This window comes from Castor canadensis, chromosome 10 (genome assembly GCF_047511655.1).
Source record: "Castor canadensis chromosome 10, mCasCan1.hap1v2, whole genome shotgun sequence".
Classification (NCBI taxonomy): domain Eukaryota; kingdom Metazoa; phylum Chordata; class Mammalia; order Rodentia; family Castoridae; genus Castor; species Castor canadensis.
The window spans coordinates 110,114,474-110,139,417 of record NC_133395.1 but is presented as its reverse complement, the minus strand read 5'-3'; the positions used below and the strand labels follow the sequence as shown (position 1 = coordinate 110,139,417).

Sequence of the window (24,944 nt, the reverse complement as noted above, 5' to 3'; positions counted from 1 at the left end):
CATATGACTGGGTTTAAAGGTTTAAACCAACATATCTACCCTTTTTTGTTGAGATGGGGCTTTCACTAACTTTTTGCCCAGGCTGGTCTCAAATTGTGATCCTCCCAATTTTTACCTCCCACCATGGACTACAGGCATGAGCCACCATGGCTGGCCTCACTGTTTCTTAAGTAAGTTAAAGTGATTTTAACCACATAACATTCCTTAAGTAAGGTAAAGTGATTTTAACCACATAAAACTCTACAAAGAGGGAAGGTATCAAGACCTTTAATGGGGGGGGGGAAGAATAGTTTCAACAATTGATACTGGGACAACTGAGCATCCACATGCAAAAGAAGTTGGACCCCTCCCTCACATTATATAAAAAAAATGAACTCAGGACGGGTTCATGTCCTTAATATGAAAGTAAAGTTTTAAAATTTCTTAGAAGAACACCGGAGGGAAATCTTTGTGACTTTGGATTTGACAATGGATTCTTAGATATGACACTTATAGCATAAAAATCAATAAAATTGTTAAATTAGATTTCAGCACATTGAAGATTTTTGCACCTCAAAATACATTATAAAGGGCTGGTGGAGTGGCTCAAATGGTAGACTGCTTGCCTAGCAAGCTTGAGGCCTTGACTTTAACTCCTGGTATTGCCAAAACACCCCCCAAAATTATGAAGAGAAAATCCAACCTACAAAAATGGAAGAAAATATTTTCAAATCATAGTTGTGTTAAGGATCTTGCATTCAGAATACTTTTACATACAACAAAAAAGATCAAATAAAGACATTCCTACAAATAATATATGCAAATAACTAACAACTACATAAAAGATACAAATAATATATGCAAATAACTAACAACTACATAAATGATACTGAACTGTAGGGAAATGTAAATCAAAACCACAATGGAGTACCACTTAATACTCACTTATATGGCTATTATAAAAAACGAAAAACAAGTATTGGTGAGAAACTGGAACTTGTATTTTGACGGTAGGAATGTGACATGGTTTAGTTGTTGTGGAAGAGAGTTTGGCAGGCCTTCAAATAATTAAACAGAATTACCACATGATTCTACAATTACACTTCTAGGTGTATACCCTCAAGAGTTGAAAATAGGGACACAAACAACTATCAATAAACAGATCAAATGTCCATCAACAGAGGAATGGAGAAACAAAAATGCTAAACTTAATAGGTCCCATACTGTCTGATTCATTTATATGAATATCCAGAATAGATGAATCCAAACAGAATGTATGTTGGTGGTTACCAGAGACTATAGTTTTAAGAGGATGGGGAGAAACCACTTAATAGGTAAGGGTATTTTCTTTGGAATAATAAAAATATTTTAGAACTAGACAGCAGTGATGGCTGCATGATACTGTCAATGTACTAAATGCCAGTTTAAAATGGTTTTATTAAAATGAATTTTTTCACTTCAAAAATTATTAAAAATTCTACAAAGGAAGACAATTTATTTCTTTTTGATATGTTCCAAACACCACCAGACCTGTTCTTTGTGAAGTGCTGCATTGGGGGCTCTAGCCATTCAAGGCCATCCCAAAAAAAGACGAATCACTCTAGAATATTCATCAAAGATTCTACCATAATGAGCTACTGGCTGCTGCCAAAGAGGGTAAACACATGCAGAAGGCAGCATGCCACCCATGCACTAAACCAGGCCCAGCCTAGATGGAACTTTGTAAGGTCTGGTCATTGAAATGTAAAGGCTAACCAAAGGACAGGTGGGCTTAAATGGGAGGGAGTAAGTACAGAGGTGGATAGGAAGCTAATCACATGGATATGTTGCCCAATTTAATCTAACAGTAACCCTAGATAATGGAATTCCTGTTTTGTGAACAAAGAAACTGAAGCTCAGAGAGAAACTAGTCCAAGCTTACTCAGGGAATGATTGGTACTAGGATTTAAAGTTCACATTCTTTTTTTATGACATTCTAGTATGTAGCCCAAGACAGGTTCTAAAGTGATTAGTGGCATAAAGATTTTAAGAATGTTCACAGCACCATATTAATATGCAAGGACCAATCAATAAAATTCAAACATTAAAAAATTTAAAATACCCAGATGTTTCTGATTAAAAGAAAGGATAAATGAGATATCCAACCAATATAGTGAAAAGTTTCCAAAGAACATGGCTGACTCTTAACAATGTGCAGGCTAAAAAGCAGGATGCAAGTCCTTTAGAAGTTTGAAACCTCATGGAAATAAGCTCACAGATAAAACCAAAACTAAATTTAGTGGTTCTCTTTTATTTGGGAGAAGGAGAAGGGCACATAACAGAATTTCTAATTAATAGAATGTTCCATTTTAAAGCTTTGATATTTTATTACTGTTTAAAATTATTTTATAAACATTTGTGTGAATTTTAAAAACATACATATAGTTTTTGACATTATTTCTGATACTTTTATTATAATTCTTGTTAAGGCTAAAAGAAAGGAAAAGGAGAAATGTCAGGCTAGACTTTGCAAAAACCATAGGCAACACCATTTTAAAATTTTCCAAGTGGATTGGGAGCATGGCTCAAGAGGTAAGAGCACTTGTCTAGCATATGCATGGTGTTAGGTTTAATCCCAAGAACTGCAAAAAATAAAAAATATATATGTATGTATATATATGTATTCCACATGGGCTAACAGTGTAGTGCTCCCCCTTCTAGAGATAAGTATCCCTTCTCTGCCTTCCACAATGTCCACTCTGCCCCATCCTGGTTGAGCTTAGTCCTCACCCTCACATTACCTGCACTTGGCCTTGAAATCCAGTTTTACCTCTTATCATTCATTTCTGGCCACAAGCCTTGGTTTTTCAGACTTCATTCAATTCAGTTGTCAGCCTGTTTATGATCAACTGATACCCCTCAGCACAGGCTTGGCAGGGAATGATGGTATTAAACTAACAAAATTACTTGAGTTATAATGGACTTGACAAGGGTGTTTTCCAAACTGCTATTTTAAAACTAGAGGTAGCCTGAGATGACATACTGAAATCCTGATCCAGGGCAGTATTTCTCAAAGTGCTATCATACAGACCAGAATCACCTGGGATACTTATTAAAAGTAGAGATTCAAATGTGTACCACTCTCAGAATAACAGCATCTGAGAATGGGCACTAGGAGTTTGTGTCTCTGAAAAGCATCCCAGATGATGGTTCTGTTGCTTTCTGGTATCACTGAGGAAACTTGCCTGTGAAAGACTTGATTTAATTATATCAACCTTGTCTAATTAACCAAGGGTAGAACCTTAGATGGTTAGCATAGGGTTTTGTTGTTGTTCAAGACAAACACATCACCAACCAAAATTATGAGCAGCAACCAAGTTACGCTCAGGAAAAAAAGGGCAGAGCCAAAACTTTTCTCATGCAGCAGGTGTACTACTCTAGTGCCATTTAGATTTTACTTACAGTGAAGCAGCCTGAACACTAGTAGGGGGTCAGCACAGGTAAAGGCAAAGAGAAAATGGCCTCTGTATTTTAAATTGCTTCTTTCCAATCTCACTGGCTCAGCCAGATTTACTGGGGGCAGGTGAATAAGATCAAAAATGTTTAAAAACTATTCAAGGGCACAGAGGACATCCCACTATAAACAGATGGTCTGGCTGGAATCAGTGCAGATCGTCAGCTCTCTTTCTTCCACAGTATTTCATCCAAGATTGAACTAGAATAGTGTGTGTCTCTAACCATTTTATTTTGGGGGAAGACAATAGATGTGATTACAGCCTTAATGTATTTTTTGTAGATTTGTTTTCCATAAAAAAGAATTAAGGATTATAAAACCTCCAACTTCCTGAACTGTTTGAAGTATTACTGTTGCTTCAAATTTATAAAAATCTCTCATGACCCAACTATCCGACCCATGCAAGCATTTGTTCTATTGTTAAAGACCTAATGAACCTGGGAGTTTTATATATGGGAAAAGGCGCATTCCTGGCATGCAGCCTTAATGGAGGTGCACATAAGATACAAAGTCTTGCCTTAGGAAAATGAACTAGAGACTCATCTAGTCTAGAAAAACTTTCCAGTTTTAGACCAGTTAAAAATGTAAAATATAGCTACCACAGAGCTTAATTGTACAGTGGTAGCTTCAACTTCTGTACCAGGAGACAATTTTTTGCATTTTCTTGGGATTGGCCTACAGCTACAGTCACATTGGACAGATGTTTTTAACTCTAAATGCAATGCGAAATTAGCTATCATTTCTTTGCTATGCAGATTGATTTTGCATGAGCATTCAAAAATGCATGTTTATAGTTTGAACTTCTTATGTTTATTGTTTTCTACCACCAAATGTACTATTTACAGATGGAAAACTAGAGCCTTTGATGGGTGGTAAGGAATTGCTCAAAAGAATCAGTTACACATAGAGAGACATATTACACATAATGTTGGAAAGGGCTAGAATACAGTTACCAAAATATGTATAGGAGCAATCCTCATGTACAAGTGTTTCAGGGATTCCAAATGATCATACTCAACAGCTGGCCCTATTTGCAAGACTTGGTCAATGGAAACTACTGCTGCTTTTCTCCCCCTTTCCACCCACCCTCTATATCATCATCTTTATGAAAGGAGAGTGGTATGCTGCCTTATTGCTGCTGCTCCTTAGTACCCTCAAACAGCAATGAAAGCAGGCAAAGCAATTAAGCAATGTGGCAACTCAGTTTCAAGAGTTTACTCCAAAGACAACCAAGGGAATCTGAGAGTGGTAGAAAGGCTTTACAACTAAACTGTTACGGAGTATTTATTTTTGAAAGTGAATGGTTTTTTTTTTTTTTTTTTGCAATAAGGGTGCTAACATTGAATAAATAATTACAAAGGAAATGTGCTTTTACAAAAAGAAAAAAAGGACAAACTTTTTCAAAGTTTGATTTTTGTCTTAACTTCAACTTTTTACAAGAGTGCTATGTGAAAATTTTAATCCCAAGATTTGGTTTTGTGTTGAGAATTTTGGCAATCCTCAACTGCACCTATGCTTAAAATACGAGGTTTAAAGCAACAGTTTCAAGATTTATGTAATCTAGCTTTGAGTCTCAAAATATTAACATATACTCAGTGTGGTCAAAGATAACCAAATACTCTGGATAATGGTTAGCATATATACATGTATACACACATATACATGTATGTATATACACATATTTAAGGATTACTAATTTTCAGCACTTACACATAAAACATTAAAACTTAATCATTGGTGATTCAGAAGCCATCCTTGTTTATCTTATAGAACGTTGGTGTTATAATCAATTTTATGGTAATGAGTCAGTAAAAGCTTAGCAACTTTAGAAAAATAGCACAGAATGAAACAAATGCAATATGAAAAACCTAAGCTCTATGAGACAACTGTAGTACCCCAGAGCCAAAGAGCCAGAGAGATAAGGCCCAAAGGACGCAGCAGACCAAATATTTCATAGGGTCTAAAATGAGAGGAACCCTGGCTATGTGACTGGAGGGTTAGTTGTGTTCTCCAGTATTCCTGTTGGGCACTACTCTGTTCATGCCCAACAGCAGAGCTTAACTGTAAGTGGTATTTTCAATTTAGCCATTTGACTCAACACTGGAGGGATTTTTTTCGTGAAAACAAGTATATGTGCCTATGTGTACAACACATGTATACATATGTATAGACAGACATACATATATATGTATAGATCTCATTTCTTGTAAAAGAAAGCAACAAAACACAATGTGCCAAAATGATCTTGTAAGTTAGCTCTGAGATTTAATTGAGCAAAATTTATACTTCTGAATATCAAGCATCTAAACCTTACCACACAGTACTCAGTTTTCCCACTACTTCTTTAGATAATGACATGAAGTGGTCAAAAATACTTTTGGAAAAAAGCTTCTTTATTCATTTATGCAAAGACAGTATCAGTAATAGGTAATAGGAACATATTCTAAGTTTAAAATTAATCTTCCATTTTGAAAGGCTCAGGACTTTTTGTCTTTTATTTCTACCTTACTCTTGAATACTTCACTCCAACAAAATAGCAGACAAAAGTTTATTTCCTTACTTTTCCTTCCTTAAGGTCATACTGGGACAATTAAAAATGACTCTTCAGAATTTAGGTTATTATTTATGGTAAGCTGGACATTTAATGACAGAATGATACATGTAAAAATATTACAGCAATCCCCCCGACAAAGAACAGAAAATCTTAAAAAGGACAAATTTCAGGGTATCTTCTAATTTTGAGATATAATAAAGCCCTCTTGGGGAGTTTAAAAGACTCTGCCTATCAGATCCAGAATGAAAACTATTCATTAGACCATAATGGGCGGGTGATATGACCCATGATAGTTACATTAGGTTAGCGATAAGTGGAGTCTCTATGTTTCAGGGAAGGGGCTAACAAGGTACTTTAAACTCATATCCATGGTAGGTCAAATGATGTCAATACAAGTGTTTCCCTTAGAAAGGTATTGTCCCACTGCTACCTTTTCAAGGCTTAGCTCTCCACTGCTGATAGTGCTACTTGCTTTCTTTACATCACCAATTCTAAGAGCAAACCTCCTGGAAGAACAGGAGCACAGACTGGAGAAGCAACACTGTGGGTACAGAAGGGTCTCTAGTGTGCTAATTGTTTGTTTACAACACACACTGTCCAATGAAGAGACATGCAAATCTAGGAGGAGATTAACTCTAACTCTAGCACATACTAGGATACACTTACAAAACAACTTCTGTGGTGCAGAAATGCCAAAACTACCTACTTTGACTCTTCTGGACATATTTTATCTTAAAAAAAGAAAATATATAATAGGCTAACAAACAAAAATAAAAATTTACTCTGTAACAAATAACTAATTTTTTAATGTTTTTATAAAAACAATTCCTTTCAGATACTCTGATTACCCTTTAAGTGACATAAAAAATTTCAGCATTCTTTAATACCAGTATTTTTCACAATTTAAAATACAGCCACTGAGTTTAGCATTTCAAGAAAAAGAAATTAAAGAAAAAAGGAGACTGTTAACTTGCTAAGAAGCCTGTATACCTAGTAAAGTTTAGTTTGTCTTGGATTCTCTAAACAAAATTAGGCCCAGAATTTTGGTTATCCTAATTACCATCCCAATCAAATAAATAGGAAATATAAGTATTTATATATGTGGATTCTAGATAAAGCATAAAATATTTTGAATAAATGTAAGACCCGCTGATTGTACTGTTCAGAATCAGTTTTACTGGGTTTAGATAAGGAAGACTTCAATAGAGCTAACAATATACTGAGTTCCACTGATTAAAAATGCAGTTTTAAAAATTCTGCTTTTGTGGCAAATTTTAGACAAATAAGGAATGCAAAGCACAATACTGTAAATACTGTACTGTTCACAGGTACTTGTTGGAGAAGTGAAATGCTTATATTCAAACTATCAAAATTCTGACCTTTCAAAATATATTTTTAAAACAAATTTTTGAAAATTAGTATTTGTTTTTAAACTCTTAAAATGCCAATTTCAATTAAAAATCCTTTCAGATAAATCTTAAATCCTTTCAACTATTTTTCAGTTATTTGAAAATTATTTTTTACTTTTTACTTTCAATTATTTTTTCTTTCAACTATATTGAACACAGAACCAGTTTCTAAATAAATATCTAATAAAGAACAACTTCAACGTAAAATAAAACTATATAATCTAATCTAATATAACATCTATAGAAAGTCTGAGTATGATCTGTGAAAGTTTAGAATTAAGTTTCTATAATAGTGAACAACTTTCAGTCTCTTCTTAATATTCAAAACCAGCAACTTTCCCCAAGACTAGAAAGTTAGCATAGAGGATCAAACAGATTTAAGCACTGCCCGACTTCTTCTAAAGTGATGTACTCGTTTATCCTAGAAAAGACAGAAACAGTCATTTTACATTATAAGTTTCCTGTTACCGTTGTTGATCTAAGACAGTTGCAAAATACTTAACGCATTTTAGATTTAAGTACTATGAATAATGTGAAAAAAGCATTTCTGAGATTTGCAGTAACAAATGCACCAAGACTGGTTAGTTTTATTAAACACATTAGTCAAAAAAAGAAATCCCAGTAAACTCAAAAATGAAAGAATCAGAATCAACATCGTTTTAGAAAGTTCTTAATTAATGATTTGGCAGTGGTATCCCAAACACAGCTGGAGGAAAATGTGATTGTTCAAACTATTGCTTTTTAGTAACTGAATTGCATCTGATAGAAATCAAAGCTTAAGAACAGCATTCCACTTCCATCAGAAAATCCATGTTTTTAGGCTAGAAGATCTAAGATTTGGCATATTTAAAGGCACATCCTTAAACTATGAAGAGCTATCATTCTTTAGGAAACAGAAAAAATTTAAAAATGTTGTCTTCTCAGGAGAATTTGTCCTGGAAAAAGCCACAGATACCAGGATGTTTAAGTCTCTTAGATAGAACAATGTGGCATTTCATTTGCATATAACTTCCATAATCCTGCATACATTGAATAATCTGTTACTTATAATCACTAATACAATGTAAATGCTATAGCAATAGTTGTCATACTATGTTGTTTAAGGAATAATGACAAGAAAACAAGTCTATACATGTTAGTATAATTAAAAAACTTTTTCTATCTCTAACTGGTTGAATTTGAGGATGAGGAAAATCCATGGATACAGCCCACAATTTGTATATGCAAAGTTTTTCCTTCACTGTTGGTACAGAGATGGAGATAAAAGGAAGTGAGGTTTTAAGAGGAATGACAATGAGTAAACCAATAATAAAGAAGTCTTAGAGGAATGACAATGAATAAACCAGTAATAAATTAATCACATTTTCTTCTCTACACAATTAGCTTAACTATTCCTTTTTCCTAGGGATTATAGAGTCAATCGTTTATATAAAGAAAGGTGGCTTCTGGAAGAAGTCATATAATCTGTCAATAGGGTAATATCCCATTTAGGTTAAAGCCTAGAAAAATGGTCACATACTCGTATTTTCAGGTCAATAGAAAACATAAAATTATGAATGGGCTGGAATTAAGACAATGAAGAGTGAAATTTATCATGGAAATAGTAAGTGCTTTCAAATACCTGATGCAATCAATTTTAATCAAAACATCATTTTAGTCAATTAAAACAGATGCCAGACAACTGCAGGCTGCTAACTTCTAACTCCTAGCCCAGAGGCACAGAAAGCTCTTAAATTCTAAGGGAGGCCTTTGTTTAATATTAGGTGAGAACTCAAATTTAAAGACTATTACTGCTTTCAAACAAGACATCTAAGAACTACCTTTTTAAAATTCAAGGCTTTGGGCAAGTTAGCTGTCTTATAATCTTGGTTCTTTCTATGTAGAATGAAGCAACAGAAAAGCATCAGCTTTAAATGTTATTTATTCCTTTGCAAAAGACGGTAAGAACTTGATCCCGCCATGGGTTTACCCTTCTGTATTACAGGATGCCCCTAATATACTTGTTAACAAAGGCTTTAAACTTTATCCTAGGTGGAAAAAAGGTATTCTCCTTCCCTTGTTTTAAGACACAAAGCGGTGGTTAAAACTTCCTTTTGAATGTGAAGTGGTACAGTCACTTTGGACAATGGTTAAACATAGTATGACTCAGCAGTTGCATTCCTAGGTAAACATTCAAGAGAAATAAAAATATATATTCACACAGTAAGTTGTACATGAATATTCATATCTTTATTCATAGTAGCCAAAAAGTAGAAACTCAAATGTTATCAACTGATGGATAAACAAAATGTGGTGCATTTATAAACAAAAATCATACACTGATAATCTTGAAAATAACATGCTAAGTGAAAGAAGCAGTCAGGGATAGCTCTACTATATTATTCTGTTTCTGTGAAATGTCTAGAATAGGAAAATCCTTGAGGAAAAGTAAATTAGTGGTTGCCTAAGGCTAGAGGGGTAGTGGAGAAGTGGTGCCAAGTATATCATCTGGGTGGTCTATTTCTTTTGTTTTCTTTAGTTCAATATTCATGTATTAAGCATTGCTTTCTAAAATTTTCTTTTACTGTTTGGTTAAGCTATTATTTTTTTCAACTCTCTTCTCTCATGAACCCTTAAGTTATAAGCTTCAGCTAAAAGTCCCTTCCCTTAAAGACAAAGTACATATTAATATTTAAGCAGCCTGAAACACACTTAGTAAACCATTGTTTACTGAGTTAGTGTCAAATGTCAACACTCCAATTAAATGCTGTGCAAGTAATCCCAAAATATATATATATACCATGAGAAAAAAGATATTTCAAGTTAACACATATACTACATATTATTATTCTATATATTATTATTTTCATACCTTAAAGTAGTCATCTTGACTAACAACAGAGTTTCTTAGTCTGTTCTCTGGATTAAATAGACAAGATACCACTGTCTGTATGCTTCGATCCACAGATTTCTGAAATACACAAATTTATAATACAAAGACTACTCCTTTTACTCACTGTTAATGAATTTTTTTTGAAGTTTAGTACATACTTATTTCTAGGGAATTCTTATGTGATTCGTAATTCTTACCACATACCACTTAATATGTAAATTTTTCTGTCAAATTAATGTTTTAGAATACTGGTTTAAAAAACTGCATTTAGCTGGGTGTGGTGGCACATACCTGTGATCATGACTACTTGGGATGTGGAAATCAGGAGGAGTGAGGTTCAAGGACAGCTTAAGCAAAAAGTCAGCGAGACCTCATCTCAACCAACCAGTTAAGAGTGGTGATGTCCCAACAACAGGTGTTGGCGAGGATGCGGGGAAAAAGGAACCCTCTTACACTGTTGGTGGGAATGTAGACTAGTACAACCACTCTGGAAAAAAATTTGGAGGCTACTTAAAAAGCTGGACATCGATCTACCACTTGATCCAGCAATACCACTCGTGGGGATATACCCAAAAGACTGTTACTCCAGAGGCACCTGCACATCCATGTTTATTGCAGCACTGTTCACAATAGCCAAGTTATGGAAACAGCCAAGATGCCCCAGCACTGACGAATGGATTAAGAAAACGTGGTATCTATACACAATGGAATTTTATGCAGCCATGAAGAAGAAAGAAATGTTATCATTCGCTGGTAAATGGATGGAATTGGAGAACATTATTCTGAGTGAGGTTAGCCTGACTCAAAAAACCAAAAATCTTATGTTCTCCCTCATATGTGGACATTAGATCAAGGGCAAACACAACAAGGGGATTGGACTATGAGCACATGATAAAAGCGAGAGCACACAAGGGAGGGGTGAGGATAGGTAAGACACCTAAAAAACTAGCTAGCATTTGTTGCCCTTAACGCAGAGAAACTAAAGCAGATACCTTAAAGCAACTGAGGCCAATAGGAAAAGGGGAACAGGTACTAGAGAAAAGGTTAGATAAAAAAGAATTAACCTAGAAGGTAACACCCACGCACAGGAAATCAATGTGAGTCAATGCCCTGTATAGCTATCCTTATCTCAACCAGCAAAAACCCTTGTTCCTTCCTATTATTGCTTATACTCTCTCTACAACAAAATTAGAGATAAGGGCAAAATAGTTTCTGCTGGGTATTGGGGGGGGGGAGCGGGAGGGGGCGGAGTGGGTGGTAAGGGAGGGGGTGGGGGCAGGGGAGAGAAATGAACCAAGCCTTGTATGCACATATGAATAATAAAAGAAAAAGGAAAAAAAAAAAAAGAGTGGTGGTGTCAACCAGCTATGTGGGAAGCATGAGTAGGAGGATCATAGTCTAAAGTTAGCCCCAGGGAAAAACACAAGACTCTGTATCTGAAAAAAGTTATACATAAAACTAAAAGCAAAAAAGGGGTTGAGGGCATGCTCAACTGGTAGAGACCCTACCTAACAAGTTCAAGGCCCCGAGTTCAAACTCCAGTACTGCCAGAAAAAAAAAAAAGCAATTTATTAAAACTCTATGATATTTTGCTTAAAGCTCTTCAATTTCAGTCAGAGAAGAAATCAGGAATTCCAATGTTTCAAGAAAAAAATATTTAGGTCAAACCTACTAATATAATTGTATTGTACACCATTTTAATATTTCCTCAAAATTTAAAACTTTAAATCAAATCAGGATTTTTCACCCTGCAGTTCAGTAGTTTCTCATTCCTCAAATAGAATCCTTCAAGTGTTAGACATGTCCTCACACATTAACTACTTCTACATGTCTACCCATTCAATAAAATATTTTAAATTTCGAGTGAGAATATTGTTATTACAAGAAATCCACTCTTATGCTGCTGCCATTAAAGATACAGAGAGAATACCATAAGTAATGTGCATTACTATTTAGTTAAGTGAATGTTTAAACTGTTTGTAAAAGACAGATATAATTCATACTAATTATATTACCTTTCAAAGGTAAAATTCTTACAGAAACCAGCTCATTGTATTCTACCAAATCCTATTAATACAACATTTACTGAGGTATGATTAAAAAAAAAGCAATAAAATTGGAAGAGAGGAAAGGACTGCTGAATCAGAAACTGTATGTACACACTGAAAGTTTTGGAATACCTGAAATTTTATTAGCTTTTACATTAATTGCTGAGTGTTAGTTAATTCTTAAAACTTTCTAACTTACGGCTTTCATCTTAAAATCTGGGACAAAGATGCCTGTTGCTCAAAGGGCCATTATTAAAACATAGAAAATAACATAAAAATCAGTAATGAAATTAGGTATTTGCCTTTTGTGGGCCATTTCCAGAGGATGTAGTAGCTTCATGAACTGAGCATTCATTTTGCAAAACTTCAGCTCCTGGATCAACTTCACTACAGTGGTAGTTAACAGTTGTGTAAGTCTACATTCAAAATAATAAAAGTGTAGTTAACAAGATACACAGATGTATTTCTAAGCAATCCGTTTTCCAAAGGCTGAGCTGATACTCAGTTTTAATGTAGGTTGTACTGAAATTCAGTTACTTTATTTCAGAAACTTTGTTTTATACTGAATAATTGAAATGCAGCCTTTTATTTTAAAATATCTTCTAAGTGTCAAGATAATCAGAATTAGAAGGAAGCTCAGAAAAAGAAACCGTTAATATGTAGTAATGGAGTATTTGGCAATTTTATCATTAATATATCCATCAAATATCCAATCCTGATGAAAAACTGGTTAACAAAAGGTCAGATTTTGAGGTAGCACCCCCTTTTGTTTTATTCTTTTTCTTGTTTAACAGTATTAACAGCAAAACATTTTTGATTCTTTTCAACAGATTTTTTATGGATAGCAAAACCTTAGGCATATTCTAGGAAGGTTCAATGTGTTAAATCCACATTACTACTACCTTTCTTGGATTACATATTCTATCAATAAGTAACTAAGACCTTATTGTATAAAAAGCAGTCATTGCTAAGATACACAAAATCTGAGAAAAAGCACAGCACAGTTTCTCCCATGTGAGTATCTAACTGGGTTAACAAAAAATAAAGTACAATATATAAAGATACACTTTTTAAAAAAGATGCATTTAAAATATTAACAGATATACATAATATGTCAAAAGGTCAAGAAATAAGTAGTAAGAAAAACTTTTAAATTAAGAATAGTAAGCTTGATTAATTCATTTTACCGGAGGTATAACATAACTCCTTTGTTCTCCAGCAGGCCACTGTGGTGGCATCTTAAAAAAAGCAAACAAAAATTATTCAAATATACTTACACATTTTTGCAAAGATAGGTGATAAAACAATGTTCAAGTATTTACCATAATGACTCTTTTGTTATGATATAGAACAAAAGAAAGAAGTACCTTATGCTTCTACTATCTGAGGTTCTTTTTTTACTTCTATATATAAACTAGTAGGAGCTGGCAGTGAGGGAAATTTAAAGATATTGGTACTTTGAAATTTTTACCATAAAAATGGTCATAGGTCATAAATATAGTCATATTCATGAGAAGAAATTCACAGAACTACTATTTTGTAGCATCTAGCAAAAATAAACCGTATCAAATATAATTAGAAATCTATGACCTAAGAATTGGGTAATAATTTAATTTCAATCTATCCTCCCAGAAAAATTTGTAAAAGTTAGCATGGATGTTTCAGCTATTTGAAGCAATGATTAGATACTAAATTTTAGAAAACAGTTCTGGAGAAAAGTTCTTTCCTAGTCAAAGTATCATTCTATTATGTCTAAATACAAATGCCTCAATTATAGACTAATTTTATTCTCTCCTTTAAATTTAGGGACACTTTCCTAGTTTAAACAATGCACTATTTGGGAAATTTCATAAGTAAAGGCAATGATAATATTCTGAAGTAATTTTGTTCCACTTTAAATTACCTGATAATTGTAAACAGGCAGCTGATACCCAGTGATGACCTGAACTGGTGAACTTGGATAAGGGGGATATGCCTGAAAACAAAGTTTACAGAAAGAATTTTTAAAATTAAAGGAGTATTATCCTCAATATAAAAATATAGAAATTTAAGTATTTTATTTATTCAACAATGAAGGATTCTGAGTGAATGAATAACTCATGTAGATGTTTTCTGTCAAATGTTAGATTTTCAGGTAGGGAGAAGGAAGGGATAAGTGAAACGTTAAGTGACTGATATTGTGCCTCTCTTTACTTTATTAATGTATTTATTCCCAGAGCTCACCTTACACTGGCATTAAGGCTCTAGTAGGACAGATTTCCATGTAAGTTAAATTAATAGACCTGTTTCTTTAAAATGTTTAGGTAGTTTTGAATGCCTTAAAAATGTTAATGGGTACTCTATGGTACTTCTACGGTTTTTCCAGGTTTTTCTGTATTTCATTTCTAAAAATTAAGGGCAGTATAACCCAAAACTGTAAAAGGGACAGTATAATGTAAGTACTAGCAAAGTTGCATACCTAGAATAAGTAATGACTTACAGTAAATGTTGGAACTAAGTAGGGCTTTTCTTCTAGTCATATTTAGAGTGAGAAAAAGAAAAGATATACCCTATGTTTCAGGCAGATGGAAAAATGTAAACAAATAAGAGATACTGCAGAACGATTTCATTATTATTTTGTCTCTTTTCTGGCAAAGAAAAGCTTTCAAACTGAAGTAAAATGAAATAAGAAGAAAATGTTACTTATCATCCATAGGCAAAACTAAGAACACCAAATCCCACTTTAAATATTAACCAAATGAAATACTAGAAACTCACAATTTATAGGTACTGTAAAATACATCAGAAACATACCTATTCTAGAACTAGAATAAATGCAGAAGTCAGCAACCTGTATCATGAGACATGTGGAAATCACTGCAAATGGAAAATAGCTAGAAGAACTGATAACCTTAGAGAGAAATAAACTAGGCAGAGGTGTAAAAAAAAAAAAGCAGCTACCTTCTAACATGGGGAAATAAGGAAGAGATTTGTTTTATGTAGCTACCAAGGTTCTAGGATGATAAAGGCTTACAAACTACACAGAAGCAGATTTCATTTTAGTATAAAGAAAAATACAAGGATTGAGAAATAAGTACAAAAACAACAGATTTCCCATTACTCAAAGTATCCTAAGAGCAACTATATTAGCACTGATTTGAGAAATTATAGATATATGTTCAGAAGGTAAAAAGACACTAATAGATGAGGGAACAGGAATGTAGGCAATTCTTACCTGAACATACTGAGTTATAGGATTAATCATGGTTGGAGGCTGCATGTAAGTTTCAGTGCTTGGATTACTCCACACACTCTGAAACTGTGGTGGAGGAGGAGGATTAAAAATCAAAGGACGTGGCTGCACATGATAAGCACCTTTTGAAAAAATGAAAAGTAAACAAAATCTATTTTTAGTTCTCTGAAAAGCTAAACTTGTTTCAATAAGAACAATTTCTCTTTTTACTCACATAAATTTTGTTTCCTGATTGCAGGGCCCAGTTTCAGCTTTTTACCATGGAAATTGATCTGTGACTAAAAACGAAACAGTAACAGAACTACAATTTTAAGTCTCTACTTCCAAGACTTGGGTAAATAACCCAAGTTCTGTAAAGTTGTCAGAGAAAATCAATGATAAGCATACATCAAATCGAAATTTGTCACCATGAAGCTACTTTAACCTCACTCTAATCAAGTTTCAAGAATATCAAGCAGAATTTGCTCAAAATCTTTCACCTTTTCTCTATCCCTTCCTGTCTCTAAAGCTAGATGCCCCAAAAGAAACAGGTTCTGACAAGTTATATAAGGTTACTAAGTTTTTTTCAAACAGGAACAGAAGTATGTATCTCTGTATTTTACCTAAGTCTGAGTATATTCAGGACTCAAATAACACCATTGCTCATTAAGCTAAGTAAGACTACTTTCTATAAGACAATTACTTACTTCTACTATCTTCTGTACATCCACGTCATTATAAAATGAAACAAATCCATAGCTAGAAAGGCAGATAAATGAGATACAAAATCACCAGCACATAGTAAATGGCTTAGAACTCTGGCATTCTATGAAATAACAGAAGTGATAATATAAAAGATGAATACTGTTTGATAAATGTAATATATATATTACATTCTCTGTAAATATCACTGCTTTATTTTCTTAATCTTGTCTATGTCAGAATGTTCTAATAAGATTATGGTAACAGGGGAACCTCACTCATTAACAAAGAATTCATGTTTATGAACCTGGATTTAACTTTATCTAACGCAAATTAGCTAAAATTTAAGATGCTGAGACATGTGCAAAGAAAACAATTCTTTAATAAAACTAATTTACTTGTGTGAAATAAAGATAAGAAATAATGAAATGCAAACATTAGAAAAGGGATTAAATAAAAAAGCTAACAATAAACTTTTATCCTTTGCAGGAAATAAATTAACAAAGCAGCAAATTTCATGACAAGTGTCAGAATTATCAGTTTTGAAGTATTCTTTTCTGATATGAGAAGTATCAGAAATATGTACTACAGAGCAGATACATTTTATAATTTATAGTGAACATGTTTTACTCACCCTTTGGACACACCAGTTCGATCAGTGATTATTTTCACTTCTTTTACTGAACCATATCTAGCAAAGAAACTTCTAATTTCAGTTTCATCCATCTATGGAAAAGAATTGAGCTTTATGAATAAAGTTAAGCATTCAAAATTTTCCATTCTACTATTAAAAAGATTTGATGATATGGAAATTATCTCCCTTTAAGTATCCCCAAACTACCTGCAGCTCTTCCTCAAATATATTTTTAGTCCCTATGCATTAAACATAAATCAATTCCAAATGTGCATGAAGTGCAAAAAAAACCCTTCGGTTTGCAACAGGGCCAAATCCCATTATTTATAATATATCTTATTTTTATTTATTTATTTAGGAACTAAGGTCTCACTATATTGTCCAGGCTGGTCTTAAGTGAGTCTCCTGCTTCATCCTACCAAGTGCAACTGGCTCCACAACTTATTTTAAAATGTAAATGAAATACAAATACGATACCCTAACATCAATTCCACCAACAAAAACGGTGTTTGGCATGATTTTGCCTTCTGGTAAAACATAGCCTTGGCTGGTAGTAGCTGATGAGGACTGGGTGCTGGCCTCTCTGGAGATGGTTGAGTTTGGAGTCTCAGGATTTGCAGCAGACTGTAATTTGGAAAGTAGACACCATCAACAGATACAGACAAAAACCATATACTGTGAAATATAATTTTTGCACTTAAAGTATACAAAATACTTTATGTAAATTACTTTCATTGTAAATTAGTCACCAACACAGCTTAGCTCAGTGTCAGGATTTAAAGCAACTAGAAAAGATTGGCATGACATTTAGAAAAAAGAAAACAGTACTTTGTTAAACCAGTTTACTCATCACTATTTTTGTACAATGGGTGAAATAGTTCTGATTTTGCATTGTATGAAAATACTAGGTGAATTGGTTAAAAGAAAGTTCAGAGTTGCAAAAACTAAAATTATTAAAAACCATTCTGTTCTGTACTGATACTTTCATTTTACTGAGTACAATAAAATGCATGGTGAATCTTAAAAACAAAACAGCAAAATAACCCCAACCAAAGTAAAAAAGCTGCTGCAAAAGAAAACAAGTACCAAAATCTTAAATCACTTTGCTTGACTTTGCTTTTCTATTCACCAAATTAACATGAATTTTACAACTTTAACACTTTCCATGTTAGTATAGTTGTTTTACTTTAGAAATGGATCACAAAAGCATTATTTGTTCACATATCACAGTTGCTGCTAAAAAGGGAAGGAGAGAAAGGTTTATAATCCTTTTTCCTAATGCTATGGTGCTCAAAGCATTTTTTGAAACAAAATTCTTCTTCTGGAATAACACCCAATCAGTCCTACAGATAAAGCTAATCTGCATGGTGGGCTCACAGATATAAAATGATACCATCTACATTTTCAGATAAAGAAACCCACACATATAATTCATTATTTTTCTGGGTTCTGATCAGAACTGTTTTCAGTCTTTCCAACAACAGACTTTAAGGTTAATGTAAAATTTTCTAAAGCAGAATTTACTTGCAATATTTATGTTGGAGACACAATGTAGCATAGTGAAGGAAAAACTGATTTTAGTCAGGAGATCTAGATTCATGTCCCTTACTAGATTATAAGCCACTTACTTGCCAGATGTGTATCTCTGGGCAAATTACTTTGAGAATGAAATGAGGTACCATCTGTGAATTCATTTTGTAAAGTGTAAGGTAGTATGCTAATTTAAGTTAGTGTCCTGTATTTGAATTTATTTTCAACAGATTTTTCGAAAGGTTTCTTTTCTAGTTTTACTATTTTAGGTGACTTATTTTGTAGGTACTTTCTTAATTCACAACTAATCAGAACTTCAGAAGACTATGATATATCCATTCACTTGAAATACATTTATGAAGTGATTGTAAGAGAAATACTAAAGTTGCAAGAGAAAGAAAAGGTTTTTATACATACACTTGTTTATGAAAGAAAAAGACAAAAAAAGTCAACTGGTATTTTTTTAAAAAGGTTAGCAGACTAATTTTAGAAATGAGATCAAAATTGTCAATTGAAGTTGAATTTTTTTTCTCTGTTCATTCTGGCTTATACTTGATATTTTGTGTTTCTATTTTAATACTTTCTCATTCTTTAACTATAATACAGTGGTATTTCATGATAATGAAGCTGCAGAGAGTAAAATAATTATACCCAAAGTTTTTTTCCTTCTTTTAAGGTCTTTTTTTTGTGGTACTGGGGTCTGAACTCAGGGCCTCACACTTGTTAGGTGCTCTACCGCTTAAACCATGATTCCAGCCATTAATGTCTTGTAATTTACATTTTTTCCTAAAGAGGAGTATATTACATAAGGTACGTATCTGGACTACTGATGCCTGACTAGATTTTCTCTGTAATCTGTCAATTCCTTCTCAATTAGTTCATTCAAAAATCCAAAATACAAGCTAGGCATGATGGTGCATGCCTATTAATTCCAACTACTTGGGAGGCAGAGGTAGGGGGATCAAAGTCTGACACCAGCCCGGACAAAAGCTTGGGAAATAAACTAAAACCAAAAAGATAGGAACAGCTCAAATGGTAGAGCATTTGCCTAGCAAGCTAGAGGCTCCACATTCAATCTCTAATACCACTTCCTCCCCTCCCCCCCAAAATTTCAAAACACAAAACAGTGGTTCTGACTTTTCGCATCAATCACCACTTCACTTATGGATAAAATTTGGATATATTTTTATTTGAAAAATTTATAGTATTATCTTTCTTTGCACATAGCAGATAAAATGTATTTTAGGGGTTTAACATCTGACCAGAAAGCTGTGTCAGATTATAGGAGGCTATGATAATGCACTGGTTCTCAGGAAGGGAAGATTTTGTGTTCCAGGGACACTTAACAATCTCTTGAAACATTTCCAGTTGTCACAAGTGAGGTATATTCATTGCACCTGGGAGGTAAAAGGGAACGGATACTAGATATCTAGCAATGCGAAGGATAGCCCCCCTCCAAAAAAAAAGTTTTTCTGGTATCTTCTCATTCTTGCATTCTATTCATAAAATTAAATAAACAATTTGACCAAGAAAAAAGGCATCAAATGTTATAGGAATTATGAACTGAGATTAGGTATTACAAGTTGGCTGTATGCTTAATTGGTATACTAAATATAAAATTCATCTGCTTTTAATAGTGTATTACCTACTCCTTAGCCACCAGGTGGCACTCAAAGCTAACAAAGTAAGCAGAGTACTCCATTTTAAGAGACGAGGGATTTTTAAACTTGTGTATTTACACATAACTGTACTATATATATAAAGCATCCACAATCAACAGACGACCTTTATTTACTTTCAAAATATTACCAAAACTACTCTACAAATGATGCTCAGGATAAGCAAGTTTGATGTCAAAGAATATATATAATTAGAATATATTACATATATATATATATAAAATCATATACATACATCTATATACATAAAATTTTTTTTTGAGACAGGGTCTTGCTAATGTTACCCAGGCTGGCCTGGAACTCCTGGGCTCAAGTGATCCTCCTGCCTCAGCCTCCTGAATAGGTGGGACTGCAGTCTAGCATTACTGCACACAGCTAGAAAGTAACATCTTAATCACTGATAGTATACTGAAAATACATTCATTAAATGTAAGAAGGAATTACTTCTATTAACTATACCTTCAAATGAGTTGGGGGGTTTTGAAGTGGAATATGTAAGGATAATAAGCAAGAGTGAGCTTGGAGTCCATCATATACATAATTCTCCTGCTATTTATGTTAATATACTGCTATATTTGGATATCCAAGTGACAAAGGTAACTAGAAATAAAAAAATATTGTTATTAAAACTCCCGGGATGTCAGCTCCTTTGACATTAATTACTATGTCCACATGGCAAGCAAATAATATTTATGTCTATTGACTAGGAAAAAGTCTGTAATTTGTAGAAATCAAAATTGATCCGTAGCAATAGGAAGAAGCTTATCAACAAAAAGGCTAAAATTAAGGAAATAGGAAATGAAAATCAGAATAAAATCCAAGTAAATGCAAGAATGATTTTTAGTTTGGGGGTGTCCAAGTAGTAAGTAATCCTAGCACAGCTAAGCAAGAAAAGTATACTTTAGATGTGAAAAAGGGGGTATGATGAGAGATTACAAAAATTTTATATTTGAACTCCATGAGAATATATGTGAAAGTCTGGAAAGACACGGCTAGCCTTCTAAACAAATATTAATCTCTAGGAAACAATTTTTCTAAAGAACTCTCAATGATGCCTGGATCAGTTTCACTAGTTTTTTCCTAACTATAAAGGAGCAGGTAATATGCATCTCTCTCTCTCTCTCTCTCTCTCTCTCTCTCTCTCTCTCTCACACACACACACACACACACACATATCCACACCTCAGAAACAGTGGTAGATACAACAGGAACAGGAGAAGGATAAATTCAATCATTTTCCCTAGGAAGTTTTTAGAGAAAAAAGTATTTCCCAATGATGTTAGCTTTAAAGCCTTACCAAGATGGCACACCTTTCCATTTGCAGAAATGCAAATTCCAGCAGTATATTAAAAAACAAATCCCATAATTAGCTTATATTAGAAAGGATGGTTCATTCCTAGGAAATCTGTTACTTCATCATTGAAAAAGCATTTGAAAAAAATATAGCATTTTCTAATTAAAAAAAAAAACCTAAGTAAAGCAAAAATAGATGAACCTTATTTTCTATCAAGTGAAATATTTTCCAGTTATTACGTTGGTAACTTCAAAAATTTTAATACCTCTCATTGGAAAGGGTGTGAAGAAAAGATCACTCTACCAACCATCAGAGGGAAAATAAACTGGTACGTGTTTTACCAAGATTAGCTTGGAAAAACTTGTAATTTAAAATTTTATAAAAGGAGTATAGCCATTTTGCCCAAAAATTCCACTTCTGGCAATTTATCAAGAAATCGTACAAGTCTACCAAAATATTTTCAGGAGAATATCTATTATAGTGTTGTTTTAATATTGAAAAAACATTCATTATAAGGAAATCTGGTAAGTAATGGTACAATCTCTTACATTATATTTTCAAAATTATTTTAAATTTTTCTTTGGAATAATGCCAAAGTCTATTAGAAGCAGGTTATAAAACAGCATTATGTATCATGGTATGACTTTTATAAAATAAAATTTACCTATCTATATACAGCACAAGCATACAAATAATCTCGAAGGGCAGACATATACTAAAACTTAATAGTGGTTATAGGTGTTAAGACCAAGAAGGATGTTTGTTTTCTTTTTTCTATTTTCTTACAGTGGTTTTCAAGTGATCAACTGAGTAAATATGGTCTTATAATCAGAAAAAATTACTATTTCCTCACTTTACCTCTAAATAAAGGAAAAGTTGCCAATATTACTTATAATTCACTGCACTAAGAATGACCATCATGGCTACCTGTTAGGTGCAAAGTTATTAGTTAGTTATTTCCAGGCGATAATATGCACCGCGCATAAATTTCCTCCCTTCCCCTCCAATGGAGGGAACAGTAATCACTGTAAGAATGGACACACAGACGTAAGCCTCTGGTTGTGATTTAAGGCTTGGTCACGCGTTCAAGAACTGTCCTTTTGCTTGTATGGCTGTGTAGCTCAGGCTGGCCGCGAACGGGGGAACTCCCTCGGCCTGGGGGTGGGGACGACGATGGGGTCACGTCAGAGCTGCGACCTGGCGGGGGGGGGGGTAGCAACTCTGCACTTACGTGAAGCACCCCAAAAACACACGTACAGGGTGGCTCAAGGGGTACAGCACGCGCCTGGCAGACACGGGGCAGCGCTCAAACCCCAGAGTGGCTGCAAAAAATTTTAAAAAGCCACCCATCACCCCCGAAACCCTGCAAAACACATTTCGTTAAGTTTGTGGTCTACCCAGAGCTATAAAGGGCAAGGACTGGCTCTGTCCTCGCGCACAATGATGGCGTCGGCAGGGCCGCATGAGGTCGCTGGGCTCAGCCGTCGGGGAGGCGCGAGACCACCACGAGGTCCTTGGTGGGACACTCTCGGCACTAGCTCCTCCCTACCCCCCTCTCCCCTCCTCCAAGCCGCTCCTGAGGACACCGGGCCTCGAGCAGGCGCGTGCCGCAGCGGCCACCGTCTCTCCGCCAGCCCGCGCAGGCTGGGCTGGGGGTGGGGCACCTACACTTCGGCCCTGCGGACGCTGCGCCCGGTGCACGCTGGGACGGAGAAGGCGGGAAGAAGGCAGCGCGCGGCCTCAGCCTCGCACGTGGCCGCCAGGGAGGGGGAGGGGCGGACTCAGGCCGCCCGCCTGCCTGCCACCGCGCTGCGGGTTCCCACCCGCTCCGCACCCTTTAGGCCGCGACCCTGCCCGCTGCTCCCCGCACCCTGCAGGCTGCCAGCCCACCAGGCAGACACCTCACAACTAGAAAGCCAGGGCGACCCTGCTTTTAACCCGCCCCCCCCATCCCATGCTCCATCTCTCAAAGCCGACTTTCGCCCACCCTTGAAGGCCGCCAGCCTCGCGCCGCTCAGGCCTCCCCTCAACTCACCATGATGGCGGCAGCCAGCAGTTCCTGCCGACGAGGCTCAAGGAGGAGCAGAGGCAGCCCTGGGTAGCTGTGAGGGTGGCCTGGCCTCCAACGGGCAGCGGTGGAAGGCGAGCCGAAGGCTGGCGGCAGGCTGGCAGCCCGGAGGTGAGCGGCCAGGCTGAGGGCGCGGGCGCACTGAGGCGTGGCCCGCGGGCTCCTGGGGGGGGTGGCTCTGAGGGTGCCGGCCGGAGGGCACGTGGTCACGCCTCAGCCAATGGGTGGCAGCGCCTGGACCCCCAGGAGGGGGCGGTGGGGGACGGGCGCTCTGCAGGGGTTTCGAGCGGTATGGGTGCGGGACGCCCTGGAGGCACCATGCTGGTACAGACAGACCCAGTTACAGTCACACGGCACCTCGGAAGTGCTTCGGATGCCCCCTTAAAATAAGCACACATGCTGAAGAACGTTAGTTTGCTTTTGAAAAAAAAATTAATTTGTCCAGGTTGTAGTTTCAAGATGGCGTCAGGTCCAATCAGGATTAGCCCCATTGCCTAGCCAGAATGATTGACATGCCAGCAGAAATAGAAAATAGGAGCAAGTCTGTGGGAAACAGGGAAGGCGAAGTGAACAGACGGGCATCTTGACACCTTCCTGTCACGTTTTGGGGTGGATGGGGTTGGATGGAAGGAGATGCCCGATGGGTCGGCCATGGACCTTTCAGGACCTTGGTTTTCTTGATTATCACGGCAGGGAGACCATGAGAGAACATTTCTTCCCTCGTGGACATTAAATTGTCACGGGTTTTCAGGAAGACGCTAGGCCTGCTTAGAGAGTTCTAGAACATTCTTGAGGTTGGAGAACCGGGGTCTTGCAGCAAGGGTGGCCATGCGGCAGTGGATGGGGACGATCGCACAGTGTGGGAGCCACGCCGGCTCCTTGCACACCTGGTCTGCTGCCCGTGGCTTCAAACCCTCACACGGCCCTTCCAGCGGACAAAGCGGTAGGAAACGGCCATCAGTAACATGTAGTAATGCTGGGTATAAAATAGTAAGTAAAGGGAAAGCCCCAGGTGACGAAAATGAAAATAAGCTGACCGTCAGAGCGGTGGTGAACCAACTAAATCTTTCTGGGCCCCGGGTACGGGGGCTGGGCCGCAGGGTTCTTTGTCCGGGACTGTCCTGGTTTTAGCACTGGAAATTGAGCAGAAATCAGGGTGTGAGTTACAAACACGGAGAGGAAGGGAGGGCCCTGCAGAAGGTCACTGTCATCCTAAGGAAACGGGGGACTAGGGGACATGGACAACCTCCACAGGCAGGCAGGTGAGAAAATTGAAATGACGAGGGGAAACCCCACAAAAACTTTCAGCTGGAGATGTGGCTCAAGCAGTGAGTGTGAGGCCCTGAGTTCAAGCCCCGGTGTTGCCCAAGACAACTCCCCCCCCCAAGCATTTAATGCTGTTTAAATTTTGAAACCCTAGACATGCATTTCGTAAAAAATTTGGAATTTAAATTTATAGCACTTACATGTT

The 24,944-nt window shown here is 36.1% G+C and overlaps 1 protein-coding gene across 1 annotated transcript; it reads right to left on the bottom strand.

The window, feature by feature from the left end:
- Positions 1-7,802: 7,802 nt before the first annotated feature.
- Dazl (deleted in azoospermia like) lies at positions 7,803-17,520 on the bottom strand. Its single transcript, XM_020155103.2, has 10 exons — positions 17,380-17,520; positions 16,903-16,994; positions 16,274-16,325; positions 15,802-15,865; positions 15,570-15,709; positions 14,259-14,330; positions 13,543-13,593; positions 12,658-12,771; positions 10,287-10,385; positions 7,803-7,856 (listed from the first exon to the last, which is right to left on the bottom strand). Exons 1-10 carry the CDS (start codon positions 17,416-17,418, stop codon positions 7,803-7,805), a joined length of 777 nt encoding a protein of 258 aa, XP_020010692.2. The 5' UTR covers positions 17,419-17,520.
- Positions 17,521-24,944: the final 7,424 nt, after the last annotated feature.

What these genes read in the sequence shown, in the direction of transcription:
- Dazl (XM_020155103.2), bottom strand. Translation starts at nt 17,418, where the DNA reads ATGCCAAACACCGTTTTTGTTGGTGGAATTGATGTTAGG. An exon ending in TTGGTGGAATTGATGTTAGG is followed by an intron (nt 16,995 to 17,379) that starts GTATCGTATTTG and finishes TCTTTTCCATAG; the next exon opens with ATGGATGAAACTGAAATTAG. An exon ending in CTGGAAATGGCCCACAAAAG is followed by an intron (nt 10,386 to 12,657) that starts GCAAATACCTAA and finishes TGTGTATTTCAG; the next exon opens with AAATCTGTGGATCGAAGCAT.